The 19762-nt window shown below is 47.1% G+C and overlaps 1 protein-coding gene across 3 annotated transcripts in view; it reads left to right on the top strand.

The window, feature by feature from the left end:
• Positions 1-19762, top strand: part of TENT4A (terminal nucleotidyltransferase 4A) — a 547459-nt gene that overhangs the window by 496252 nt on the left and 31445 nt on the right. For all 3 annotated transcript variants that reach the window (XM_033929742.1, XM_033929743.1, XM_033929741.1), the window contains one exon: positions 6633-6689. In XM_033929742.1, coding sequence (XP_033785633.1) covers positions 6633-6689 — 57 coding nt within the window. The remainder of the gene's footprint in view (positions 1-6632; positions 6690-19762) is intronic.

Below are 19762 nucleotides of genomic sequence, written 5' to 3'. Positions count from 1 at the left end.
TTGGAAGAGAACGGATGTGGTCCCTATTCATAAAAGCGGTCACAGGGATGAAGCGGGAAACTACAGACCAGTGAGCCTCACTTGAGTTGTTGTAAAAATAATGGAAGTGTTGCTGAAAGAAAGGATAGTGTACTTCCTTGAATCTAATGGGTTACAGGATCTGAGGCAACATGGCTTTACAAAAGGTAAATCGTGCCAAACGAACCTGATTGAATTTTTTGATTGGGTGACCAGAGAGCTGGATCGAGGACATATGCTAGATGTAATTTAGTTAGATTTCAGCAAAGCCTTTGATACAGTTCCTCATAGGATGCTGTTGAACAAACTTGAAGGGCTGAAGTTAGGACCCAAAGTGGTGAACTGGGTTAGAAACTAGTTGTCAGACAGAGGCCAGAGGGTGGTGGTTAATGGAAGTCGCTCGAAGGAAGGAAAGGTGAGTAGTGGAGTCCCTCAGGGTTCGGTGCTGGGGCCAATCCTGTTCAATATGTTTGTGAGTGACATTGCTGAATGATTAGAAGGAACAGTGTGCCTTTTTGCAGATGATACCAAGATTTGCAACAGAGTAGACACCGAAAAGGGAGTGGAAAATATGAAAAATGATCTGCAAAAGATAGAGGAATGGTCTAATGCCTGGCAACTAAAATTCAATGCAAAGAAATGCAGAGTAATGCATTTGGGGATTAATAATTGGAAGGAACCTTATATGCTGGGAGGAGAGAAGCCGATATGCACGGACGGGGAGAGGGACCTTGAGGTGATAGTGTCCGAAGCTCTTAAAGGCGAAAATACAGCGTGACAAGGCAGTGGCTGCTGCCAGAAGGTTGCTGGGCTGTATAAAGAGAGGCGTAGCCAGTAGAAGGAAGAAGGTGTTGATGCCCCTGTACAGGTCATTGGTATTGGAGTATTGTGTTCAGTTTTGGTGACCGTATCTGGCGAAGGACATAAGAAGACTTGAAGCAGTCCAGAGGAGGGTGACGAAAATGATAGGAGGATTGTGCCAGAAGACGTATGAGGAGAGACTGGAAGCCCTGAATATGTATACCCTAGAACACAGTTCTTCAACCGCCGGTCCACAGAAAATTCCTGCCGGTCCATGCAGGACCGGCGAGATCAACATCTTCAATTTCCTGCCGGTCCGTGTAGGACCGGCAAGATCGAGGAGCTGTAGTTCGCGCAGGGCCGGAAAGATAATGGGGAGCGTCAGACAGTGTGCTTTCTCTCCTCCCAGCAGCTCTCCTTACTTACAAGCGCAGCGATTCAGGAAGGAAGCCTTGGAGCTTTTGCTGAGTCAGGCCGCCTCTGATGATGCAACTTCCGCTTTCCTCAGAGGCGTTGCGACCCAACAAAGGACCCGAGGCTGCCTTACTGAATCACAGCGCTGGCAAGTAAGGAGAGTTGCTGGGAGGGGAGAAAGCTGCTGGGCATGGTGAAAAAAAAAAGGGACAGCTGCTACTGGACCTGGAGAGGGAGAAGGAGAGATTCTGCTGGGAGGGGAGGGGAGGGAACGGAGTCTGGGAAGCTGCTGGGAAGGGAAAAAGGGACAGCTGCTACTGGACCTGGATGCGTCCTTGTTGAAAGGCATGCCTCTCCAGATTTCAAACTGGATGACTATCCTGATCAATGCCAGCCTCTTCAGCTGTGGAGCTCATTGCGGGGACTGCTTGGTTTTGGGCCGGTGGACCTTGCATCAAAAGAAGTGGTCCACAAACCATCTGGAACTCAGAGCCATTCGACTAGCTCTAAAGGTTCTAGAAATCATTCTAGAGGAAAATCTGTGAAAATGTTCTCTGACAATGCAATAGCATTGGCGTGTATGAACAGGCTGGGGGGTCACAAGGAGCACCTCCCTTGCATCTGGAAGCCCAGATGTTCTTCCAGTGGGCGGAAGCCCACCTTCAGGCTCTTTCTGCTGCCCACATGGCTGAAGTGGAAAATGCTGAGGCTGACTTTCTAAAGTTGACAGATCCTTGACCCAGGGAGAATGGTCGCTCTCACACAGGGCATTCAATCTTATTATGCAATACTGGAACAGACCTATGATGGATTTGATGGCTTCGGCCAACAACACGAAGGCCAAATGTTTCTTCAGTCAAAGAACAGAGCCAGGAAGCTTGAGATTAGAAACATTGGTCTAACCCTGACCACGCATCAGTTTCCTTTACGTCTTCCCTTCTTGGCCCATGGTGGGCTGGATCATTCACTGGATTGCAACTCATACAAGCCTTGTGATCCTGGTAGCTCCAGATTGGCATCACCAGCCTTGGTATATGGACCTGGAATGTGTTCAGCAGAACAAAGGCTGCCTCTTAACCGCAGGCTTCTCACAGGCCAGTCCCTATGGAGAATCCTCAGCGCTTTGGTCTTAAAGCATGTGTCTTGAGCGCTCAGCGCTAGTGTTCAAGGACTATTCCGACATGGTTATTGCCACGTTGTTTCGAGCCATGGTTATTGCCATGTTTTGGGCCAGGCTTTCCACAGGCTGTACTCTAGCAGCCTGTGCAAAGGCTTGGTGGGCTTTTCAGCAATGGTGTGCTAAGGACCAGGTAGACTCTCATTCCGATCATCCTGGCTTTCCTTCAGGCAGGGCTGGAAAAAGCCTGGCAGTGGCTTCCCTTAAGATGCCTAACACAGAATCATAAGGTTTCACTTACATCTCATCCTGATGTGGCCAGATTCTTCAGAGGAGCTTCCCAGTTGAGACCTTCACTGCAGTGTCCCTTTCTGAACTGGAAACTTAATGATGTTCTGAAGGGCCTCACTAAAGCTTTGTATGAGTCCCTCAAGGTTGCTTCCCTTTTGGACCTCACAATTAAAACTATGTTTCTGGTGGCAATTGCTTCGGCACAGCGAATCTTTCCTGCAGAGAGTCTTTCCTCAGAATCGCAGATGAAGGTGTCATACTATGCTGTGTTCTCCTTTCTTCCAAAGACGGTGTTGGCTTTCCATATCAACCAGAAGGCTTGTCTAACTGCTTTTCAGTCCATTGGGTCTGCCAAATAGGACAGAGTTCTGGAGAAGTTGGACGTCTGCAGGGTTTTGCCCAGTCATTAGAAAGGACAAATTTCCAGACTAGACTATTGTAATTCCTTCTATCTATGTCTAACCAAGAAAAATCTTCAAAGACTTCAGCGGATTCAGAACACTGCGGCTAGATTGATCTTCGCAAAAAGCAAATTTGATCATGTTTCCCTGCTTCTGTCAAAACTTCACTGGCTTCTGGTGATTTCTAGGATTCACTTTAAATGTACCTGCCTAATTTTCAAGATCCTACATGGCATTCTTCCTCCTCTAATCCCACTATCCTGGAATTCTTCAAGACCTGACACTATCAGATCCGCTCACATACTCAAACTATCTTTCCCCTCGTTAAAAGGTGTCATGTATGCAGGTAAATTAGGGAAATCCCTTTTCTTCAAATTCACTGAGCTTTGGAATAACCTCCCTGCCCCGCTGTGGAACCTAGGCTCATTCCAATTATTCCGAAAGCATCTAAAAACCTGCCTTTTCTCCAAAATGTAAAGCTATCTATCCTCTTCATAACCTCTTATTTCTTATTATGTCCTTCCCTCATTTATTGAATTACCTGTAATCCGTGTCGAGCTCTATCTTTATGGAGATGATGCGGTATACAAACTTAAGGTTTAGTTTAGTTTAGACAAATGACTTGCTTATTTTTGACCATCTGTTCTTTCTTATACAGCCACTTCTGGCTTGGCAAGTCGGCGTCTATTGCTGGATGGATTCACATGACTATCTCTTCAGTGTACATTGTCTTTAGGAAGCAGCCACCAGTCTCTCTCAAGGCACACTTGACGAGGAGTGTCACCTCTTCTATGACTTAATTCAAAGCAAAATTAAAGGCATTCTTGTTTAAAGATGCTTATAATATCTAACCGTCCTTATTAGGACGACATTTTCTTTAGTGCTATTATATTCATTTTTTTAACTTACTGAGATCTCTCCTCCTTGAGATCTCCTTCTTTTTTACCTTACCTGCTGTTTTTGGCCCTAATTGTTTTTTTTCTATCCAATATTGTAGTTCTCCCCTCCTATCTTCTTGTTCAAGTAAGTCATGTCATTTGTTCATTCTAAATGTGTTGGTTATTGTGAAGCAGGAAAAACAAACAAAACTGCAGACTGTGTACAAGATGCAGGCAAATTTATTGTTCCAAAATTAAAATGCAAAAAACATATTATAAAACCCTTTTACCAATCAAGGGACCCGACACGGTCCGTGTTTCGGACAAACCTTCTGGGGTCCATGATAAATAAGGTCTAAAATATACCACAAAAAAAATTTTGGAGATAACAACTTCAAACCTGTCTTTGAGGTCACCGGCAGCGAAAGTAATTTCTTGGAGATTTGTGAAGCAACATGCTAATTTTAACTGTAAACCGCCTTGAAAACTATGTTTAGATGATTTATCAAATTTTAAATAAGCTTGTAACTTGTTCCTGCATGGAGACTCAGGTAGTTCGTCCCACAGAGATTTGTCAGGCAGCTACTTGTCAGGCAGAGATTCGTCTACTCTGCATACTTTTTCCAAATTTTACAGAGTGGAAGTGGTGGCTCGGGAAGACGCCGCTTTTGGGCTTCTGTCTTGTGAGCAAGCTCTTCTCTCCCACTTTAGATGTATTGGGTGCATTACCTCATGTACGGAATATGGAGTAGATGTAACAAAATGAAAGATTAAGTTCTTAACTGGATAATCTTCTATATATTAATCTACTACAGATTCCCTATGGCCTGCCCTCTGTGTGTTCTGTATCTCCTGCTTTTCTGCCTCAGATATTTCTGTATTCCAGGCCTAGAGTTTTTCTATCAACCAGATGCTAAATGCCAAGAAATCTGATATGAGTAAGTGTATTCCTCAACCTCTAGCTCCCTTAATGTTCGTGCCCGTTGCACACAGCAAGTTGTTTTCCAATTATGTTGAATTGTTCTAATTGTTTTCTGAGTTAGAGAATTGTTTATTGTATGCGTGGAGATTCCCCATCCCCTCCTTCTTTGTCTTCTGTTCCAGTGGAGATCGATTGCTTTGGGACTTAACTGGAGGGTTCACTGGGCTGTGCTCAAAGCTGTAAATATTCTTACTTCTGCAAGTCCAGTTCACGGGAATGGATTGATCACCCCATGTATGGAATATGTAGTAGATTAACAGAAGGTTATCCAGGTAAGAACTAATCTTTCATTACTTACCATACTTTTCAAGATGTCCTGATTTATATAATTTTTGCATTAAGCTTTCCTCTAAAAGTCATATAGTATCACAACTTTATAAGTTCCTTAAGAAATTAGACTCGCCAAATTCTTCTGGGCTTCATAAAACCTGGGAAGGAAGGTATAAGTCATCCAATTATTGATGATGAAAGGGATATATTTTGGCATTCCTTATATAAATTTTCTTCTATTGCAGTGTTTCTCAACTCGGTCCTGGAGCACCCTCTTGCCAGTCAGGTTTTCAGAATATCTACAATGAATATGCATAAACTTGATTTGCATATACTGCCTCCATTATATGCAAATTTCTTTCATGCATGTTCATTGTGGATAGCATGTATATTCATTGTGGATAGCCTGAAAACATGACTGGCAAGGGGGTACTCCAGGACCAAGTTGAGAAACACTGTTTTATTGCACAGTCTATGTATTTCTTTTTGGCACATAGATCATTTTGGACTCTGCTAAGATCTCATCAAATCAATTCCTCTCTTGGAGAGAGCGTGAACTCAAAGGCTTTGAGCATGCACAGATGCTTAAGGCCCAGCAAAGAAGGGGAAGCAGATCTTCGGGCACTAGCATGTCCTGTGCATTAGTGCCGGTGGCCAGAAGGGGGTAAGCAGCGTGTTCGGGTGGGTGCTGTAGGATTTCAGATCGCGAGTGAGGGGTGTGATGCACTCGGGGGGATGCCGGATCGCGGGGGGGGAGGGTGCCAGATTGTAGGGGGAGGGTGGATCACGCGGGGGGGGGGCCTTCGGGGGGAGCAATGCCGGTTCTCAGGGGGGGTACAGCAGCGCCGCTGGTCTCGGGGGTTGGGGTTGGGTTGGAACGTATCAAGCGAGTTTCCCTTAGTTCCTATGGGGAAACTCGCTTTGATATACGAGTATTTTGGTTTATGAGCATGCTTCTGGAACAAATTATGCTCGTAAACCAAGGTACCACTGTATAGTGATTTAGTGTAGGATAGGCTGGGGTAGGCATCAATGTTAACTCCACTAATATGGAATAGGAGGATGTTACTGGCTAGACTTTACAATAGATGTCCTGCAAACAAAGGGATGGTTGGATAGGCTTGAGTGAGTTTGGACGTCAGCTTCAGCATTTGGAACTTAGGACAGTGCCAGACTTTATAGTCTATGGCCCAGAAATATCAAAGAAGAGACAAGTTAATCTAATCATGTATTTTTTAATATGCATAACTTATAGGCATACCTTATGGACCATTCAGGTCTTTATCTGCCGTCATTTACTATGTTAACTATAAATGCCTGTATTGATACACCCTCTCATGTATAGTTGTTTCAATGTTTGTTGCTTAAAATCTTTAATAAATAAACAAAGACTCAATAAGTCCTGTAATGTGTTGAACATTTCATTGATATACTATGCACATTTCCATTTTATTTTTCAGACCAGATTTACTCTTCCTGCAGCAACCATTGCCATTCCTCCGCTTCATTACAGACAGGTTGGTATTGAAGGAACTCCATCTTTGAAACACTTTATCCACTAAGCCCAGGGCTGCTCAGTTCCAGTTCTCAAGATTACAGACAGGCCAGGTTTTCAGGATATCCACACATACTGAGAGAGATTTGCATACCAAGAAGGCAAATCTCTCTCAGGTATAGTCATTGCACAATCTGCACTTAGGACTTATCAGTTCTATTCAATAGTTTTACTAATCCAATTGATTAGATAATACACATCATAAAAACTATTCACAAAATATAAAATATGAACCTCTTTATTAAATAATATTTAATTTATCAATGTTACCTTATAAATACCTAAATTAAACACATTCCATTCATTTAATAACACACAAAGCCCACCAATCCATCCATCCAGTCCATCCATTTTTTTAAAAAAAACGCAAACTTGTGCAATTCCATCTATCAGCAGCAAAAAAAGTACTTGAAGTTTCCACATCAACAATCAAATCGTTCAGCTTTCAGTGTTTTCTTGAGATTAATCCAGTTGTTTTATACTGTTAATTACTCCCACATATCATCATACACAATTTGAACAGATTGTGGGGAACGACAACATCGCACAATTTGAACAGATTGTGGAAGTAATGAACAGTATAAAACTGGATTAATCTCAAGAAAATATTGAAAGCTGAACGATTTGATTGGTGATGTGGAAACTTCAAGTACTTCTTTTGCTGTTAATAGATGGAATTGCACAAGTTTGTGTTTTTAAAAAATGGATTGACTGGATGGATTGGTGAGCTTTGTTATTAGATGAATGGAATGTGTTTAATTCAGGTATTTATATGGTAACATTGATAAATTAAATATTATATAATAAAGAGGTTCATTTTTTATGATGCATATTCATGTGGATATCCTGACAACCTGGCCTGCCTGTAGATCTCAAGGACTGGAATTGAGCAGCCCTGACTAAGCCCATTTCACTAAAATTAGTCGGCAGCAAAGAATGGTTTATAGCACTAGTTCTTAAAGATGTCTTAGGGGACCCCCATCTAGTTGGGTTTTCAAGATATCCCTAATGGATATGCATGAGTGAGATTTGCCTATAAAGTAGGTAGTAGGCATGCAAATTTCTCTCATGCATATCCATTAAGGATATCTTGAAAACCCAACTGGCAGGACAGGGTTAAGAACCACTGGATTATAGAATTAGATGTCATTGATATGTCAAACTGCAGCAAGACTGTCAGTCACCAAACATTTCCTCACTTAAAAAGTCAATTTCAATAAAAGAGTTTCTCTACTATGCATTGAATGGAATCTGTGTTGAGAAACATGTGAATAAGAAAGAGAATCCAAGTAATCAGAAAATTATATATTCACTGCTGACTCTTTAGCAATCCAAAGAATTCCTGCCATAAGTGACAGGTCTACTTTTAGGTATAGTAGTCAATGGTATCTTTAGCCATTTGCTTAGGATAAGAACCTTCAGCCAAGCAAATATTAACAAAATCTGTAAGCCATAAAAGAACTTCAGAAAGAACTTCCTTGAAGTAAAAGGAAGGGCATATATCAGGACAGCCCTTAATAGTTTGAAAGTATTTTCCTTAGCAATAGCAGCAGATGAATCCAGAGACCAATGGGATAGCACACATCTACCAGTAGGCGGAGATAGAGAAACTGATTAACAGGTAGTCCTATTGGCTGGCACTCCTCCTGTATCTCCAGTATGCTCTATCTCCCAACAGGTGATAGTCACTATTCGAATAGCTCCTGGATTCTGGCTGTGACTGGATCTTTATTTTCTCCTGTTGAGGTTTCTCTTCAGTGAGACTGCCATTCTGTTTCTCCTGTTGAGGTTTCTCTTCAGTGAGACTGCCATTCTGTTTCTCCTGTTGAGATTTTCTCTTCAGTGAGACAGGGATGTCCGGCTGAACGGTGCTGACTTTAGGGGTTACACCTGGGCCCCCCCCCAGGTCCATGCCTCACCCTCCCTCCATTGCTAGAGGGTCTGACTGGGTCTCGATTTTTTTCTTCTTTCCCTTCTCTGTTAAAAAAAAAAAAAGAGACCACAGTTGCTACATTCTGCTCTAGTAGCACATCCAGCTCTAACTGGCTTCAACCGGCCCTAACAACAAGCTTGTGAGTATGTATGTGTTTTTTACTGTTGTTTGAAATTCAGGTTCTGTTTGGGAGTCTTAGTACTGTGGGTTCGGTCAACATACGTTTAAGGAATGGATATTTTATCCCAGGACAAGCAGGCAGGTATTCTCACTAGTGGGTGACATCATCCAAAGGAGCCCCGATGCGGACATCTCACAAGCATACTTGCTTGTAGAAACTTTTAGAAGTTTCGAGTTGCCCACACCGCACATGCGCGAGTGCCTTCCTGCCAGATGCACCGGGCGTGTCTCCTCAGTTCTTTCTCTTCCACGGAGCTGATAAGTTTGCCTTCGAAACTCTCTGCGCAAAGTTCCTTTAATTGTGTCTTCTGTGCCCGCGGTTTTGAGGTTTTTTTGGGCTCATTATCGTTGGCTCACGTTGCGTTTTCTTGTTTAAAAAAAAATAATAATTTCGATCGTTCGACCGGGCTTCGATGTTGTGGCGGAGCTTTTTCGGCCTATGTCCCAGCCTGTTACCGGTTTTAAAAAGTGTGTCAAGTGCCAGCGCGCGATTTAGTTGACGGACCCTCATCGACGCTGTCTTCAGTGTCTGGGGCCTCAACATCTTCCAATATCGTGCCGGCCTTGCTCCACACTTACAGCACGTGCGTTTAAGCATCGCTGTATTTTGTGGGAGTCGCTGTTTAGCATGGAGGCGTCCCCGGAGCTGCCCTCTTCGCAGAGCGCCACGCCTTCGACTTCCGCTTCAACATCTTCGGCCTCGAGTCTGCTCAAGCCTGCCTCGTTCGTGCCGGCTTCAACTCCGACGCCTGCTGCGGTGCCTTCCGCTGTCTCCTCAGATCAGGTAGCGCAGCCTCCCATTCCTCCAGTGATGCTCAAGGTGCCCAAGGCTTCTAAGTCCAAGCCCCCTGGCGGCCGAGTTAGCGGTGTCCGTGCGGGAGATCCCATTGCTGATGCGGATCCCTCTTTGCCAGCTTCGTTCCATGCCATGATGGAGAAGCGATTTGTCGAGCTCTTTACTAAGATTGGGCCGACGCTTCTCTCCCAGATCCAACCTGGGCACGCGGAAGCCTCCCACGAGGTCGAGCCGCCTCCGGTGCCTCCTCGGCGCACACTCTCGCTGCTGGGAGCAGAGTCTCGGCGAGTGTCTGGTCTGGCTTCGGGGCATGCCTCGCAAGGAGCAGAGTCTTTGCCCATGCCACCTTTGGAACCGATACCCTCGATTCATGGCTTACCTGGACCGGAGACTTCCTCTGTGATGCCGAGCCTTGAGCCTTGGGGAACGCCTCGGGGGGCTTCGTCTCAGCCTCTGCTACTTCGATCCACAGCCTCCAGTCCCATCTACTCGGTGGCTGCCTTGTCTGGGCTTTGCTCACCTCGACGCTCGAGGCCTGCTTCTTGACACAGCTCCGGTCGTCGATCGAGGCATTCATCGAGATACGTCTCGCCTCGTCGAAAGCAACCTTTTCGGGAGTTTTCCCCGGAGTACTCGCCTCCTCCTCCTATGCCAGAACTCGAGGACTGCAGGAGTTCGTTCTCCCCTTGCCGGTCCTCGGCCTCTGCGGACAAAGCCGCCTCATCTTCTTCGAGCCCGTCTCGAGGCCCGGCCCTGGCGGACCAATTGTCATTCTTGTCCTTCCTGAGGCAGATGGCGGTGGATCTGGACATCACCCTGGATTCGGGTTCCAAGTTTTCTAAGGAATATCTGGAGATGATGCATCTTCCCCAACCTCCTGCTGAGTCTCTCCGTCTGCCTCTACATAAGCTTCTGGACCAGACTTTCATGAGATGCTTTGAGACCCCATACTCCATCCCTGCGGTCCCAGGGAAGTTGGATGCTAGGTACCGCACGGTGCACCATAAGGGCTTCGACGGGGCACAGCTCTCTCACCAGTCCCTATTGGTTGAATCCTCCCTGAAGCGGTCTCATCCCTCCCAGGTCTATGCCTCCACTCCTCCTGGTCGGGAAGGCAAAACCATGGACAGATTTGGCAGGCACATCTACCAGAACTCGATGATGGCTTCTCGAGTCCTGAATTACAGCTTTCATTTTGCGACCTACTTTGAGTTTTTTCTATCCATTCTTCAAAAGTTTTTGCCCTATCTGGACTCTCAGGCTCGCTTCGAGTACTCGGAGGTACTGGCGTCGTTGTCCCAACTCCGCTTGCAGAAGATTAAATCGTCTTACGACGCTTTTGAACTCTCGGCCAGAGCTGCTGCTTGTTCGGTGGCCATGAGACGCTTGGCGTGGCTTCGGACCATTGATATGGACCTGAATCTCCAGGACAGGCTAGCGAACGTTCCCTGTGCAGGAGCGGACCTTTTAGACAAGTCCATCGAGGCAGCGACTGAGAAGCTGTCCAAACATGAAAAATCTTTTCAGTGTATTCTCTGCCAGAAGCCCAAGCCTGCTATGTCTCGTCAGCCTATGATTTATCAGAGGCGCTACCCACCGAAGCAGGCCCCCACCATCCGCCCGCCTGTGAAGAGGCAGCACCAGCAGAAGCCACAATAAAAACCTCAACCTTCTGCTGTCCCCAAGACTCCCCAGCCTTTTTGACTGTCTCGTAAGGAGCATAACTTCCATTGTTCTGCCCTCCCTCTTTTTTCCATCGGAGGTCGTCTCCATCATTTTTACCATCGATGGATGACTATTACCACCGACCTCTGGGGTCCTTTCCATCGTAAGAGAGGGATACTCTCTTCAGTTCCTCCGGAACATCCTCCAAGAGAGTATCCTTCCAACTTAACCCAGACCGCCCTTCTTCTTCAGGAAGTTCAGGCTTTGCTCCGGCTTCGTGCCGTCGAGCCGGTCCCTGTGGACCAACAGAACAGGGGTTTTTACTCCCGGTACTTCCTTGTTCCGAAGAAGACAGGCGACCTGCATCCTATTTTGGACCTCAGGGTGCTCAACAAGTCCCTGGTCAGAGAGAAGTTTCGCATGTTGACCCCGGCTTCCCTCTATCCCCTCCTCGAGCAGAATGACTGGTTATGCTCCCTGGATCTCAAGGAGGCCTACACTCATATTCCCATCCATCCGGCCTCCCGTCAATACCTCAGATTTTGGGTGGGACACCTTCATCTTCAGTACAGAGAGCTACCTTTCGGCCTAGCTTCGTTTCCCAGAGTCTTCACCAAATGCCTGGTTGTGGTGGCCGCAGCACTCAGGAACCATGGTCTGCAGGTGTTTCCCTAACTCGACGACTGGCTCATCAAGGATTCCATGTCTCAGGGGGCCGTCCAGGCCACTCAGGACAATCTGGTTTCTACAGAGTCTGGGATTCGAGATCAACTTTCCCAAATCCCATCTTCAACCTTCACAGTCTCTCCCCTTCATCGGAGGTGTTCTGGATACTATTCAACTCAGAGCGTTCCTTCCTCCTCAGCGTCTGGCGCCTCTTCTTTATCTTTGTCACTCGGTCTCTTCTCGTCCATCCATCTCGGCGAGACACATGATGGTGCTCCTGGGCCACATGGCCTCTGCGGTTCACGTGACTCCTTTTGCCAGACTTCACCTGCGGATTCCTCAGTGGACCCTGGCTTCTCAATGATTGCAGATCTCCGACCCTTTGACTCGTCACATTCAGGTCACTCCTGCTCTGCGGCAGTCGCTTCGCTGGTGGATGCTCTCTTCCAATATTTCCAGGCTGTTTCACATGCCTACCCATCAGAAGGTCCTCATGACCGACTTGGGGGGCTCATCTGGACGGTCTCCGCACCTAGGGCTATTGGACGAGTGCGGATCGTCTGTGCCATATCAATCTCCTGGAACTCGGGGCGATTTTCAATGCTCTCACTGCTTTTCAACATCTTCTTCTCGACATGGTGGTCCTCATTCGTACAGACAATCAGGTCGCCATGTATTATGCAACAAGCAGGGAGGCACGGGATCGGCCTCCCTCTGTCAGGAAGCTCTGAAAGTTTGGGATTGGGCGATTCACCACAACGCCTTCCTCAAAGCTGTCTACATTCAGGGGTGGACAATGCCTTGGCGGACAACTTCAGTCATCTTCTCCAGCCTCACGAGTGGACTCTCCATTCCACGCCCCTTCATCAAATCTTCTCCCTGTGGGGAACGCCTCAGATAGACCTCTTTGCAGCGCCCCACAACTTCAAACTGCCTCAGTTCTGCTCCAGGATCTACACTCCTCATCGTCTCGAGGCAGATGCTTTTCTTCTGGACTGGGGGAATCTCTTTCTATATGCGTTTCCTCCGTTTCCTCTCATTCAAAAGACTCTGGTCAAGCTCAAGTCCAACTGGGCCACCATGATTCTGATTGCTCCTCAGTGGCCCAGACAACCTTGATACTCCCTCCTTCTGCAACTCAGTAGCAGGGAGCCCTTCCTTCTGCCAGTGTTTCCGTCTCTGCTTACGCAGCATCAGGGATCTCTGCTTCATCCCAACCTGCAGTCGCTACACCTGACAGCTTGGTTCCTCTCAGCGTAACTCCCCTTCAGTTTTCACCAGCTGTGCGGGATGTTTTGGAAGCTTCAAGGAAGCCTGCTACTCAAATGTGCTATTCCCAGAAATGGACTAGATTTTCTACTTGGTGTTTTTCTCAGCACAAGGAGCTTCAACATGCCTCCTTGTCCTCTGTTTTGGACTATCTTTTGCACCTGTCACAATCTGGCCTCAAGTCTACATCGATCAGAGTCCACCTTAGTGCAATTGCTGCTTTCCACCAGCTTCTTTAGGGGAAACCTCTTTCTGCACATCCTGTGGTTTCCAGATTCATGAAAGGACTTTTCCATGTCAATCCTCCCCTCAAACCGCCTCCTGTGGTTTGGGACTAGAGAATGACACGGGGAAAAAATCTGTCCCCGTCACCGCCCCGTCACCGGCCCACCATCCTCTGCACCGCCCCGTCACCGCTGATCCCTTCACCGCCCCGTCACCGTCACCGCCATCCCTTTCACCGCCCCGTCACCGCCACTGCCATCCCATTCACCGCCCCGTCACCGTCCCCGCTGCATCCATATAAGCCTTTTTCCTTTCACTCCCTCCTTCCAATTTGAGCCGGGAACACTAGCGATCGCACGGTCCCCGCGGCCACTACCTGCCTGCCCGGTCGATCCTGGTGTTTGGCCGGCTCTCTCCCTTCTCCTCACCTTGGTTTGTGGGTTTTCTTTTTCAGCAACCTGCGCGCTTTCCCAGGGAGCCGCACACGTGCGGCTGCTCAGTGTTCGATCTTCTGCTCTGCTGCAACTTCCTGTTTCCGGTTGCGTCAGAGCAGAAGATCGAGGCTGAGCAGCGGCGGGTGTGCGCGGCTCTCTGGTAGCGTGCGGGTCGCCGAGGAGGAGGATCTGCGGACTGGGGTGAGGAGAGGGGAGAGAGATGGCTGGACACTGGAATCGATTGGGCGGGCGGGTGTGAGCTGCGGGGACCGCGCGATCCTTCATGCCTCACTGCGGGGGACAAGACCATTCACCGCCCCGCGGGCGGTGAATGGCCTTGTCCCCGTCGCCGCAGCGACTGCTAGTTTTCTTCCCCGTTTTCGGCGGGTGACCCGCGGCTAAAATGCGGTGGCCGCGGGTAAACCGCCACCGTGTCATTCTCTATTTGGGACCTCAATGTCGTTCTTTCTCAGCTTATGAAGCCTCCATTTGAACCTCTTAACAAGGCTCCTCTGAAATTTCTCAATTGGAAAGTGGTGCTTCTCATCGGCCTCACTTCTGCCCGTCGAGTAAGTGAACTTCAAGCGTTGGTTGCGGATCCACCTTTCACCGTGCTCTATCATGACAAGGTGGTTCTTCGCACTCATCCGAAATTCCTTCCTAAAGTAGTATCGGAGTTTCATCTCAACCAATCTATTGTACTTCCAGTGTTTTTTCCAAAGCCTCATTCTCATCCTGGAGAATCAGCTCTTCATACTCTGGACTGTAAACGTGCTTTGGCATTCTACTTGGAACGCACCAAACCGCACAGAACTGCTCCTCAACTTTTTGTCTCTTTTGAACCGAACAAGTTTGGGACGTCCTATCTCTAAGCGTACCATCTCCAATTGGATGGTGGCTTGTATCTCTTTCTGCTATGCCCAGGCTGGATTACCCCTTCACAGCCCATAAGGTCAGAGCAATGGCAGCCTCTGTAGCTTTCCTCAGATCGACACCGATTGAGGAGATTTGTAAAGCTGTCACTTGGTCCTCGGTTCATACCTTCACCTCACACTATTGTCTGGACACCTTCTCCAGACGGGATGGACAGTTTGGCCAAACAGTGTTACAAAATGTATTCTCCTAAATTGCCAACTCTCCCACCATCCCATTTGGGTTAGCTTGGAGGTCATCCACTAGTGAGAATACCTGCCTGCTTGTCCTGGGATAAAGCAATGTTACTTACCGTAACAGTTGTTATCCAGGGACAGCAGGCAACTATTCTCACGTCCCACCCACCTCCCCTGGGTTGGCTTCTCTGCTAGCTATCTGAACTGAGGAAACACGCCCGGTGCATTGGGCGGGAAGGCACTCGCGCATGCGCGGTGTGGGCAACTCGAAACTTCTAAAAGTTTCTACAAGCAAGTATGCTTGTGAGATGTCCGCATCGGGGCTCCGTTGGATGACGACACCCACTAGTGAGAATAGCTGCCTGCTGTCCCTGGATAACAACTGTTACGGTAAGTAACATTGCTTTATTGAGGCTAAGTTTTTTATGACTAGAAATCCATTGAGGGAGCTGGGACTTTCCCGCCCGTTGCATGCATGCGCTTGGTTTCCTTGTTGTTTACACCGCGGCATAGCGGTGCAATTTCATGCTCGCACTTGTTCTCTTTGTTGGGTTTCAGTGCAGCAGTAGTGGTCCTGTTTATTCTGAGGCTCTCTTTCATAGGTGTTTGTCACGGCCATGTGCAGCTGATTGTGCAGGTGCCAGTTTATAGCGGCGCGCATGAGATGCGACATGTTTTTTTCCAGCGCTGTAGGAAGCACCACACCGTCATTCTGGTTATTCCCCGAGTCTGATTTTCTTTCTATGCAGGCTGCGGCAGGGTAAATTTTGCGGGGCTTCAATTCGACTATGTTTCTAGGAGCGTTGATGCAGCGGCCACATGTCAGCGAGACTCAGGCATGCGCTTGGGTCTCCGGCGATGGCGGGAGTGCTGCAGCGTTCCGGTAGTTTATTTACAGCTGACTTTGGTCAGGGTATGCCGCAGCTTCTCACCTTTCCGGTTCAGACAAGTTGTACGTGGTTCACCAGCTTTGGGACAAGCTTGGGCAGATTTTTATGTCTATGTTACATTACATTACATTACTGATTTCTATTTCTCCTCAACCTTGCAGTTCTGGGCGGATTACAAAAGAGACATCTGGACATTTCCAGGATGATTACAAAGAGGCTTCTGGACTTTTCCAGAAGATTTACAAGAAGAAGAATATTTCCAGAGGAGTTACAAGAAGAATGGTGTAGTATAGTTTAGGGAATGGGATATGGCAAGGAGGATTGGGCTATTCCAGTGGATATACAATTCGGGATGCTGTACAGATAGGATATATGTCTGTGTTCCTGCTGTATTCCCTTGAAGGAAGCTGCTAGTTTAATCGGACTCTGGGATTAGCACTCAAGGGGATTACCAGACAGACTCTGACCTGTGCTAGGTCACCCAGTCTCGGTTTGTCTCCGGACTGAGCCGACATACGTCAACTCACGGCACAGTGAGATCAGCAGTAAGATAGTGCCCTGTATTTCACACGGGTATCTCATTGTCTCTCTTGGGGTCCCTGCAGATTGAGCCTTTATTGGTAACTATCCTTATTTGGGCCTCTGTGCTGTGCTGCATGTGTCTAGTAGTGGCATAGGATATATATGCCTAAAGGTAGTACTAACAGTTTCCAAGTTCGGGCTGTCTCTATGGGCATAATGACACTTCGCATCTTCCTGCAGCCAGGACTCTCTTTCTCTATTTCTGAGAGGGCTTGGACTTCAGATTTCCATGCTTATCACATTGGTTTCTCCTGTCGCCATCTTCTCATGGCACTTGCTAGACGGACCCCCCTGACCAGACAGGAAGGGCTGTGCAGCTCCTTCTAACCAGGAGCCAGTTACCTATTCTATCAAACCGGCGGAGGAGCGCACGCTATGTGGCAGTTAGCCTCATTCCTGAAGCTCTCAGCGATGTGAGCTTTGTCTGATACCTGTTAGGATGCTGTTGTTTTCCATGGGGCGGTAGATGCGGCATCTTGATTGTGTCTAGTACGTATTCACTTTAAAGGATATACGTATTTCGCTCACGTTGCATGGAGTTAGTACTGTTTTCATGGTTCCAGTATACTCCTATTTACATTGCGAAACTTGATTTTTCCTAGGAGAATTTCTTTCTTCTTACAGTTCTCATCCTGCCATTCCCTGACCTTCTGCACTTCATTCTGAGGGGATCTTGACTTCTTCCAATGACTCTTCAGGCTTTCTCATGAGGGAAAAGACGCTATAATGTCAGGTCAGGGGGCTGTGAACATTTTTCAGGATGCTTGCAACTTTGCATCCTCCTCAGGTTTCCAGTTCGTTCTTGGAGTCTCTATGTTTTATGTTTCCCTTTTAAGTGTTACTGGTCCTCAGGACAGTTCTTGTAGTTCTTCAGGAACTAAGAGACGTTGTTCCATTTACTGCATGGTGGCCAAGACGGGGGCATTGGGCAGGCTGGATCCCATTCTGCTGAATTTGTTTATCAGGGTTACACATTTCTGCAGAAAAACTGGGAGAATATTTACATTTTCACTATGGACTCCGTATCTGCCCTAGGTTTGCTTGCCTCTCTTGGAGCAGCGCTTTCGGTTTTGGCACATGCCATTTCGCCTACCCAAGGCTTCACGAACATTTTAGAAAATGTGGGCAGTGGTACCGTTTTGGTGTTACCAGGCGATTCACCTAATTTCTTCTTGAATGACTGCTTGATTCAGACGTCTTACAGTCGGGCCATTTGACTGACACGAAAAGGGTGGTTTCTTTTCCTTAGTTCTTTGGATGTGAATCTTCGAATTTGCACAGCGCTCTTTTCTCCTGTACTATTTATAGATATATCGGGGAGATGTTTTTATTCATATAGGAGAGAAATGTGTTTCTTCCCAGAGACTAGGGCGATGGGTCACAGTCTCAGGTTTGCATGACCACAGTCTCGGTCACCATGACCAAGAGTATGGGATTCTGTACAGGTTCTTGGATCCATATTGCTGACTCCACTGGGAACTTCAGCTTGCTTTCCCATTATAACGCTACAGCAGTCGCTTTTGTTCCGGTGGTTCCCGGTATCTCAGGGCTCCAATTATTTGGTAGGCTCCTCAAGCATCGCTCTGTATGATTTGGTGGCTCGGTGAGATTTCTCTTTTCAAAGGCATGCCTCGGTCTTTGCTCATGGCCACCAATAATCCCGGGCTGTCGGGTTGGGGGGCTCGGTGCCTTCCATGCTCAGCTCCAGGAGTCTGGTCTTAAGAGGTGACTCAGTACTTGTTCATTCTTCTACTCTGGAGCATGGTCAGGCTACCGTTTCTGGAGCTTCAGACCATTCTTCCGGAATGACGCTGAAGGTCTTTTCAGTCAGTATTATGATGGGGGTATTTTTCTACAGCCTGGGCAGTAGGTGATGTACTCAGTTGGCGGGTAAAGTTGTGGTTCTATTTCAATGGGTGGACCCTCATCTTCCTCTTCTGTTGGCAGATCATTTTATGGGTCAGGAAAAGAATTTGGATAGACTTTCTCTCTGCGAAATCTGTGCATGGCCCATTTATTGTATGTTACAGTGTACAAAGCTGTGTACGCTCTAGAAAGTGTAAAGGTTAGTACTAGTGAAATCTTCTACATCCTGAATATTGAGAATTTTGGCTCAGGCATTCCTGCTCTTTATATGGAAGTGAGATCTCCTGGAACTAGACCTCATGGCCTCGTCTCAAAATTCTAAGCTTCCTAGCTTCTTCGACGGGCACAGGGAGTGGGAGTCATAGGGGGTAGCAGAGTGGCTTCTTTCTCGCCTCGGGTTTCTCTTTTTTCAGTGTTTCCCCCTGGCTGATGATGGTTTGGATTTGCCATCTCAAGCTCGCTTTCAGGGCACAGTATTTGTAGAATCTCTAGATTGGCTGCACCATCCTTGCTATGTGGATCTGATGAGTCTTTCGACAGCCGGACTGTTGAGTTTCCTGATATCTCTGGATTTGCTCACCTAGGGTCCGATCAACATGGATATTCGTACTACTTTGGTATTGTGACCTAGCTTTTGAAAAGTCATGGCTGACGTGTAAGGGTTATGCGAAGCAGGTTGTTTCTTCTCTTATCCAGGCGATACAGACGTCTTCACCTGTGGCTTCTGCTTCCTTTTGGAGGTTTTTCCTTTCTTGGGTACTTCTCAACATTTGCACTCTTCCAGAGTTCTTTTTTGGCAGAAGTGTATTGCCAAGGGCTTAGCGTTCAATTCCCTTCAGCTTCAAGTGCCATTCTTAGCTTGTTACAAGGGCTAGGTATATTGCTCTTCGATTACTTCTCAGCTTCATATAGTTCAGTTCCTAAATATATACCTCTTAGAAAGCCGTGTCTGGAGTACAGTCTTAAGGTACTTCTTCGCAGTTTACCGAAGACCTCATTTCATCCTTGTCTTTTGAGTCTCTAAATGGCTGTCCCGTTGAACACGGGGTTTCTTGTGGCCATAGCTTCAGCTCGGCGGTTTTCTGAGTTGCAGGCCTTGTTGGGCAGGGATTCCTATTTCTGATTTACAAAATCTGGAGTGTCAGTTTGGACGGTACCACAATTTCTTTCTAAGGAGGTATCATCCTTTCTTTTATGACACTCTCACTTTTCCTTCCTTCTTCCTGGGAGGAGAAATGGGGAGACGTTCTTTTATTCACTGCATTTTTTGAAAGTGTGTAGCGTTCTCCGCGAGCTAGGTTTCTAACGGCTTCGCCAGAACGATGACTACTTCTTGGACTCGGTCCAGTGGTTTTTTTCGTTGGAGGAGTTTTGTCTCGTGGCTACTTGGTCTTCCGAGAGTGCTTTCTCTCAGCATCAC

This window comes from Geotrypetes seraphini, chromosome 2 (genome assembly GCF_902459505.1).
Source record: "Geotrypetes seraphini chromosome 2, aGeoSer1.1, whole genome shotgun sequence".
NCBI lineage: Eukaryota > Metazoa > Chordata > Amphibia > Gymnophiona > Dermophiidae > Geotrypetes > Geotrypetes seraphini.
Note: the sequence above shows the minus strand (reverse complement) of the source record. Positions and strands in the feature narration are given on the sequence as shown.